Source organism: Colossoma macropomum, unplaced genomic scaffold (genome assembly GCF_904425465.1).
Source record: "Colossoma macropomum unplaced genomic scaffold, Colossoma_macropomum, whole genome shotgun sequence".
Taxonomy (NCBI): Eukaryota; Metazoa; Chordata; class Actinopteri; order Characiformes; family Serrasalmidae; genus Colossoma; species Colossoma macropomum.
Window position 1 is genome coordinate 38173329 of NW_023494790.1, and position 9430 is coordinate 38182758.

General features: G+C 46.3%; 1 protein-coding gene across 1 annotated transcript; it reads left to right on the top strand.

Moving 5' to 3' along the window:
• The first annotated feature begins 1565 nt into the window (after window positions 1–1565).
• Window positions 1566–8819, top strand: LOC118809773 (5'(3')-deoxyribonucleotidase, mitochondrial-like). The gene is made up of 5 exons (XM_036573332.1): window positions 1566–2263; window positions 2762–2862; window positions 6171–6231; window positions 6864–6978; window positions 7055–8819. Exons 1-5 carry the CDS (start codon window positions 2018–2020, stop codon window positions 7210–7212), a joined length of 681 nt encoding a protein of 226 aa, XP_036429225.1. The 5' UTR covers window positions 1566–2017; the 3' UTR covers window positions 7213–8819.
• Window positions 8820–9430: the final 611 nt, after the last annotated feature.

Here is a 9430-nt window from a genome sequence, read left to right on the forward strand (position 1 = left end):
TAAGTATTGTAGTAATCGACAACTGTCCAATCAGGACTGCTCTCTCCAAATAGATACATCCGAGCTGCTCTTCCTTTGGTTAAGACTTGGAGCTGGAATAAAGGAATTACACATTAGATTAACTACCAACATAATTAGGAAGAGACAGAATATGTGAGATATATACAATAAATGCTGAAGGAATATAGATAATCTCCTATAATCATTTTTAATCTTATTAACCCTGTGGGGTTGACGAACTCACCCCTGCATCAAATTCTCTGTTTCTATATCTGTGTCTGTTTCTTTGTGATGATCCAGCTCAGAAATCCAGTTCAGACACTTCCTGAATCTGTAGAGTCGCCCTTTCCATTCCATTTTATCACGAGATCATACGAGACTCACATCTGGAGTTATGAGCCTATGAAGAGGGGCTGAGATACACGTCATCTGCCTCTCACCATGTGGAACTGGTGGATTTGTGTGTTTGTCTACATTCTGTGTGAAACTGACCAATGGACACTCAGTAAATCACTAAGCACTGACCATCATGCCGGAAACCCTTCATTCTTCATTCAGTCCACATCGGAGACTCTGCTGCAGCGGTTTTGGAAAGTAGTGATGAAGATAACGGAGCATTTAGATATGAAACATATAAGGATCATGATATATGAAGAGCCTTTAAAGGAGAGTTTAAGAAGAGATGAACACATCGAGAGCAGAGCCTCAGAGCCCAGAGTGGTAATATAGAATATATATTACACTGAGGAATAAAAGTTCTTTGGCCTCCATGTCTCTGAGAGGTGTGTGGTGTGGTCTTTAGGAGGAAGCTGTGATGAAATAAGAACTCATTTATTATCTCCATTCTGTCCAACCAGACATGGCGGCACTCTGATGGCTCAGGAGCTGAGCTGAGTATCTTTATCAGTGTATAACTGGGTGAAAGGTGACCAATCAGGAGCCTTTAAGGCCTTCAGCCTGACTGAGAGTGACTCCCGCTGACGTCAGTAAGAGGAACTCTGTCTCTGTAGTTTTTGCCTTATACCATATCACAAAAATAACAAACAGGGGTTTTGTATGTCGTCTGTTTCTACAGTTTATATCCATCATGCTGTGGTAAATTAGCCAACAGTCCAGACAGGACAACAGAACATATACACTCCTTTCAGAACAAAACCTGCATCTCCATTATTGCTGTTTTTTAGTTTTTGACTTAACTTGAAAATGCCTGTTGCTCTTTACACTGTGTGTAAATTTCATATTGAATGGAAACGGCCCAAAATGACTTGGGAAAATGTCTGATTACACTGACTTACATGAAAAGTAAAGTATGTGTTTTTTCTCCTGTAAAGCTGCCATTTTGGAGACATGAGGTTTCGTTCTGACAGCAGTGACATATGAATGGGTGTTATATATACACACTTTGTGCACATTGTTTGTATACATTATTATTATTATTATTATTATTATTATTGTTGTTGTTTTGTTTTGTTGTTATGATTCTTCTTTTCTTTTCTTTTTTTTTCTTTTATATTACATTATATTATTGGCAGTAGCGCCTCTCTTGTGTCTCTTTGACAGGTTTGTTTCCGGAGGTGAGTGGCGCATCTCCTCCTTCACAGATTATCTTGACCCGAACAGCGGCGCTCGGTAGTTCGGAGCTGCGGCGGAGACTCCGAGGCGGAATCTCGGCTCTCTGATTAGATCAGACAAAGCGCCGCTGCAGAGACGGCAAGGCTGCCGAATTAGCACCGCTGCAGCGCTGTAAACAGGTAAAGATACGGGCTTCCTGAGTTGGGGGGAGGGGAGTCGGGGGAGGGGGGCAGCGGGCAGAGAGGTCAGCGTTCAGAATCAGCTCTGACCAGCATGCAGCCAACAGACGGCACTGAAACTTCAGGCATGAGGCTGCAGCAGTAGCGGTGCGGCAGAATGAGGCCTCAGCAGGTCTGAGAGGCTCAGTGAGAAGCGGCTGTTGAGGAACTGCAGGTTCGGATCTGTGCCTGTTCGGAGGGGCTCGTTTTCGCTTCAGCAGTGCGCTATGCCGCTGCAGCTGGCTCGGGCCGCGCGCCGCATCTGCAGCTCCGCCTCTGTCCGCAGTCTGAGCATCCACACCAGCAGGAGGCTCAGAGTGCTGGTGGACATGGACGGGGTCATCGCCGACTTCGAGGGGGGGTTTCTGAAGAAGTACAGGCAGAGGTACCCGCACGAGCCCTACATCAGCCTGGAGGAGCGCAGGGGATTCTGGGTGTCCACGCAGTACGGAGAGCTGAGGAGCGACCTTTGCGTGAGTTTACAGCAGTTTAGCTCCGCCCATTCAGCCTACAGCAGTTTAGCTCCACCCATTCAGCCCACAGCAGTTTAGCTCCGCCCATTCAGTCTACAGCAGTTTAGCTCCGCCCATTCAGCCTACAGGAGTTTAGCTCCACCCATTCAGCCCACAGCAGTTTAGCTCCACCCATTCAGCCTACAGCAGTTTAGGTCCACCCATTCAGCCTACAGCAGTTTAGCTCCGCCCATTCAGCTACAGCAGTTTAGCTCCACCCATTCAGTCTACAGCAGTTTAGCTCCGCCCATTCAGCCTACAGCAGTTTAGCTCCACCCATTCAGCCTACAGCCGTTTAGCTCTGAGCTGTGTGTGTATTCCTTTATTATTTATGTGACTCTATAATCTTATATATACAATATTTATATGATTATATTTACGTTATTTATATGTAAGTGAATCTAATGCGCTGATTGGCTGTCGGAACTGAGTGATGTAAACAGACTGTGTGTCCTGCAGGAGAAAGCCATCAGCATCTGGGAGTCCAAAAACTTCTTCATAGAGCTGGATCCACTTCCAGGAGGGGTGGAAGCTGTGAAGGAAATGTCCAGGATGGAGAAGTAAGTACAGCAGAGACAGACTTCATCAGTTAATCAGGGTAAAGCTGGTTAAAGCGGGTTAAAGCAGGTTAAAGCTGGTTAAAGTCAGTAAAAGCGAGTTAAAGCCAGTTAAAGCTGGTTAAAGCCAGTTAAAGCCGGTTAAAGTCAGTTAAAGTGAGTTAAAGCTGGTTATAGCTGGTTAAAGTGGGTTAAAGCTGGTTAAAGCGGGTTAAAGCTAGTTAAAGTCAGTTAAAGCAGATTAAAATGGGTTAAAGCTGGTTATAGCTGGGTAAAGTCAGTTAAAGCTGGTTAAAGCAGGTTATAGCTGGTTAAAGCCGGTTAAAGTCAGTTAAAGCTGGTTAAAGTCAGTTAAAACGGGTTAAAGCCAGTTAAAGCTGGTTAAAGTCAGTAAAAGCGGGTTAAAGCTGGTTAAAGCGGGTTAAAGCTGGTTAAAGTCAGTTAAAGCTGGTTAAAGTCAGTTAAAACGGGTTAAAGCTGGTTAAAGTCAGTTAAAGCGGGTTAAAGCTGGTTAAAGCGGGTTAAAGCTGGTTAAAGTCAGTTAAAACGGGTTAAAGCTGGTTAAAGTCAGTTAAAGCGGGTTAAAGCTGGTTAAAGCGGGTTAAAGCAGGTTAAAGTCAGTTAAAGCCGGTTAAAGCTGGTTAAAGTCAGTTAAAGCGGGTTAAAGCAGGTTAAAGCTGGTTAAAGCCGGTTAAAGCAGGTTAAAACCGGTTAAAGCAGGTTAAAGCCGGTTAAAGCAGGTTAAAGCAGGTTAAAGCCGGTTAAAGCAGGTTAAAGCCGTGACGCTGTCCAGATAAATATGGAGAGTTTGATATGTAAAGTTTAGTATTAGTTGAGCTCGTCTCTGAGGAGGATGAGGCTCAGACTGATCTACTCTTTAAAGGAGCCTCAGGATTCACTGAGCGAGCTGCTCATCACTGACCGCATACGGACGTTTCATCTACTACAGAACTGATGCAAATGAGCAAAGACACTTTTTAATGAACATAAATAAATATGTGACCAGTGCATTTCACTCATATGCTTTTTGTATGGAAGCCCAGATTGTATGGAATAATTTGACTTGGAATGTCAAAATAACTTAAGCGTAAGACTTTGACTTTGTGTGCTGAAATAACGACTGATTTCCTAAAGATTTTGACTGTGAGTCAAAATAGGACTCATAATTTTAACTTACTGTCTCGGAATAATTCGTTATTACTGCCTGAGAAAGTGCTGAGGAAAGTCGCTCATTTGAGGAAGAAAAGACAGTATTTAATCACCATAATTCACAATTTCAGGTCAGAATTTGATCCATTGCTGCCAGAAATGGAGGAAAAACCAGCAGGTGATTCGTATTTCCAGCTGGACCAGCTGAGCTTCTCACCTGCTGTCTCTGAGTGACAGCCGCGTTAGCCGTTTTAGCTGTGTTAGTTGCGTTAGCCGTTTTAGCTGTGTTAGCCGTTTTAGGCTGCGCATTCAGGCTGCGTTCAGACAGTGTTCAGGCTGCGTTCAGGCTGCATTCAGACAGTGTTCAGGCTGCGTTCAGACAGTGTTCAGGCTGCGTTCAGGCTGCGTTCAGACAGTGTTCAGGCTGCGTTCAGGCTGCATTCAGACAGTGTTCAGGCTGCGTCCAGGCTGCATTCAGACAGTGTTCAGGCTGCGTTCAGGCTGCATTCAGGCTGCGTTCAGACAGTGTTCAGGCTGCGTTCAGGCTGCATTCAGACAGTGTTCAGGCTGCGTTCAGGCTGCATTCAGACAGTGTTCAGGCTGCGTTCAGACAGTGTTCAGGCTGCGTTCAGACAGTGTTCAGGCTGCATTCAGGCTGCGTTCAGACAGTGTTCAGGCTGCGTTCAGACAGTGTTCAGGCTGCGTTCAGGCTGCGTTCAGACAGTGTTCAGGCTGCGTTCAGGCTGCATTCAGACAGTGTTCAGACAGCGTTCAGGCTGCGTTCAGACAGTGTTCAGGCTGCGTTCAGACAGTGTTCAGGCTGCGTTCAGACAGTGTTCAGACAGTGTTCAGGCTGCGTTCAGACAGTGTTCAGGCTGCGTTCAGACAGTGTTCAGGCTGCGTTCAGACAGTGTTCAGGCTGCGTTCAGGCTGGGTTCAGACAGTGTTCAGGCTGCGTTCAGACAGTGTTCAGGCTGCGTTCAGGCTGCGTTCAGGCTGCGTTCAGGCTGCGTTCAGACAGTGTTCAGGCTGCGTTCAGACAGTGTTCAGGCTGCGTTCAGGCTGCATTCAGGCTGCGTTCAGACAGTGTTCAGGCTGCGTTCAGACAGTGTTCAGGCTGCGTTCAGACAGTGTTCAGGCTGCGTTCAGGCTGCGTTCAGACAGTGTTCAGGCTGTGTTCAGACAGTGTTCAGGCTGCGTTCAGGCTGCGTTCAGACAGTGTTCAGGCTGCGTTCAGACAGTGTTCAGGCTGCGTTCAGGCTGCGTTCAGACAGTGTTCAGGCTGCGTTCAGGCTGCGTTCAGACAGTGTTCAGGCTGCGTTCAGACAGTGTTCAGGCTGCGTTCAGGCTGCATTCAGACAGTGTTCAGGCTGCGTTCAGACAGTGTTCAGGCTGCGTTCAGACAGTGTTCAGGCTGCGTTCAGGCTGGGTTCAGACAGTGTTCAGGCTGCGTTCAGACAGTGTTCAGGCTGCGTTCAGACAGTGTTCAGGCTGCGTTCAGGCTGCATTCAGACAGTGTTCAGGCTGCGTTCAGGCTGCATTCAGACAGTGTTCAGGCTGCGTTCAGACAGTGTTCAGGCTGCGTTCAGACAGTGTTCAGGCTGCGTTCAGACAGTGTTCAGACAGTGTTCAGGCTGGGTTCAGACAGTGTTCAGGCTGCGTTCAGACAGTGTTTAGGCTGCGTTCAGACAGTGTTTAGGCTGCGTTCAGACAGTGTTCAGACTGCGTTCAGACAGTGTTCAGGCTGCGTTCAGACAGTGTTCAGACTGCGTTCAGACAGTGTTCAGACTGCGTTCAGACAGTGTTCAGGCTGGGTTCAGACAGTGTTCAGGCTGGGTTCAGACAGTGTTCAGGCTGCATTCAGACAGTGTTCAGGCTGCGTTCAGGCTGCATTCAGACAGTGTTCAGGCTGCATTCAGACAGTGTTCAGGCTGCGTTCAGACAGTGTTCAGGCTGCATTCAGACAGTGTTCAGGCTGCGTTCAGGCTGCATTCAGGCTGCGTTCAGACAGTGTTCAGGCTGCGTTCAGACAGTGTTCAGGCTGGGTTCAGACAGTGTTCAGGCTGGGTTCAGACAGTGTTCAGGCTGCGTTCAGACAGTGTTCAGGCTGCGTTCAGACAGTGTTCAGGCTGAGTAACAGATGCTGTTTCTTCTTCCCGCAGTACAGACGTCTTTATCTGCACCAGCCCCATCAAACACTACACGTACTGTCCGTACGAGAAGGTGAGTCAGAGTCTGCTCAGTTTTTAAAGTTCTTTAGTAAAGAAAATGGTTCTATATCGAACCATCAACACTCAAAGAACCCTTTGCATGACTAACAGGTTTTTTGAATCACTAAATAGTTCTTCAGATTGCTGGAGAATGTGTTGTATATGGTTCTATATAGAACTATTTGAAAATGGTTCTACATAGCATCAAAAAGGGTTCTACTATTGTTACAAGATTGACATCATGCACACTTAAAAATGATGGTTCTTTAAGGGCTCTTTAGTAAAGAAAATGGTTCTACATAGACACTGAAAGAAGCTTTTGCATGATTAAAGGGTTCTTTGCATCCTGAAAGGGTTCTTCAGATTGATGGAAAATGTGCTGTAAGGGTTCTTCTATTGTTACGATGTCAGGCTTGTATTAATAGAAGAACCCTTTTTGGTGTTCTATAGACCCCTTTTCAAAAAAGTTATATATAGAACCATATACATCTGAAGAACCCTTTAATCCTGCAGAGAGTTGTTTGAGTGTTCATGGTTCTATATAGAACCATTTTCTTTACTAAAGAACCCTTGAAGAACCGTCTATGTCTAAGAGCGTAGTGCATGAAAGCTGCTGCTCCGCTGTGACCGTGTCTGTGTCCGCAGTTCGCCTGGGTGGAGAAGCACCTGGGCCCGGATTTCCTGGAGCAGATCATTCTGACCCGAGACAAGACGGTAGTGACCGGGGATGTCCTCATCGACGACAAGCCCAACATCCACGGTGACTAAGATTCCATCCTGGTCTGCAGAACCGCACTTATTACTCAGAATTCTTACCATAACATCTCCTCCTCCAGGCGCAGAACCCAACCCGGCCTGGGAACATGTTCTCTTCACCGCCTGCCACAACAAGCACCTCCCGGCCAATCCGGCGCAGCGACGGCTCCTCTCCTGGGAGGACGACTGGAGGGGCCTCCTGCAGAGCAAACGCCAGCGGGACCTTTGGGACCGTTAGGAGGAGCGGTGGGCTGGCGGTCAGAGTAGATGGGGGGCGTGACGGGGGTGACGCAGCCTCATTCACCTCCGTCACCTTCCCTTCATAACACACTGTCTCACCCAGCGATCACAGCTATTGATCCTCACTGTCAGGAGTTCAGAGCTGTGGTCGAGTTCTTGGTTCGGTCAGTAAGTTCTGAGTTTACATCGAGCAGAAACTGCCTCACATTTTATTTTACAGGAACGCTCCAGTGCTCCTCAGCAGGACCTCCGTCTGCCGTGTCTTTACCGGACAGTCCAGAAGTAATAAAGAGCAGAGAACCCGCATGCTCACAGTTGGGTCAGTGGACAGTGGCTGAACTCTGTCTGGGGTGGTCTTTGTACTAGGCAAAGCCCCTGTGATACAAGGAAAATATGGGATATGGGCCCTTTAAATAATCCTAACACGCCCTTACAGCTCCCTCAACATGAGAAATGTTAGACATATAGATCAGATTTAAGATGAGTTCACCTGCTGTGATGGTACTGTTCACAGCCCAGAGCCTCAACTCATCTAAAAATCTACATCCATCTATACATGCTTTTTACCCAGAATTCTCAGAATCACTAACTCCGCCTCGAATCGTCAGTCAACAGTTTGGAATGCGCTGGACGCAAAAGTTAGAAAAGAGGACGAACAAAATCCGAAAAATCACTTTTAGCGTCCGAGATATGATCAGTTATACAAGCGCTCGGATTCGTTTATAAACACGTTAATAAATACCTTAATAAAGCTGCTCTTATTATCCGACACTGGACCAACACAGCGTCTCTAAACCTCAACCACCGCACTGACCCGGGACCAGATCTCGTGGCTTGTGATGTCATAAACACGGGAGGGGTCGGATCTTAGCTCAGTGCTGTTGTGCTTTGTGAATTAAAGCTCTGGTTACTTTCGCTTTTCCTAAAGCTTTCTGGTATCCATGGCGATCAGGCGGAGCCTGTGGAAACTCCGCCCACACACTGCCGTGTTGGTAACATTATTTATATCTTTATTTATAAATGCATTTTAATGAATGTTTCCACAGAAAATATTTACTGACTGAATTCAGCATCTGCCCATCGACCTCTATCACACACGAGTGAAGTCGGGTTTCTGCTCTTTAATAAGCTCAGAGGGTCAGTCTGTAAAACACACCGTCTGACCAGCAGACGGAGATCAGGGTGAGGAAGGCTGAGGGTTCCTTTAATATCATGCATGTCAAAGGGAACACAAACTGCATGGTAGCTTCACTTCACACCTTTTAACCTTTAACCTTTAAGCGCACAGATATTCTACACACTGACTCTGAGTAAAGTGGACAGACAGATTACAGCACTGAGAATGAGAGTCGTCCGAGGTTCACTTCATTCCTCTGTTCTATCACTCAGGTTTCAGGGAAAACACATCAAACGCACACGTTTACTACCTACGTCCTTTAGCACTGAGACACTGAGCTCAGACTGAGCTTCAAGGGGAACTCCACCCATTTTTACCAAAATTCCTGCATAATTAAGTGGTTAAGATGTAATCAGAGCGGTTCAGAGTGGATTGGTGTGAAACGCTCCGTTCTAGAGAAACTTACCGAGTCAGAACTGCTCACAGTGGTGGTGATAGGAACCAGACGTCCACCTCTAAAAGCTCCCTCACAGAAAGTTCCTACATGAAATGGTTATGAATTCACTGCCTGATGACTGAGACACTGTTTTCTGATAGTTTAGAGAACTTAAACTCCATTCATGGTGGAGGGATACATGCAGGGCGCTGTGAGGCAAAATAGTCCCCAAAGAAAACTTATTATTTCAGATTTTCCACTATTTTCCATCATCAACATTCCATATAAACTCAGAAGACTCGTGTAGGTTCACTGGTGGTTCTGGATAGTAAATAAAATGGCTATATTTATTTGTGTTGTAGTCATGGCGACCCCTGTTTCCTATCACCACCACTGTAAAGACATCTGAACCATTTCACACCAAACCACTCTGAATCTCTCTGTTTACATCTCACACACTGAGTTATGGGGGAATTTAGAAACATTGGAGGAGTTTCCCTTTAAACACACACGCACTGAAACAGTTTACAGCATTTCAATAAATCAGCAAAACTGCTTTTTAGCCTAATTTGCATTTACGTTGCAGTGTTGATTGTGACCACAGGAGGGAGCAGTGCAGAGATAATCAGAAATTTAGGTTGAGAAAGTGAAAATGCTGTTAGT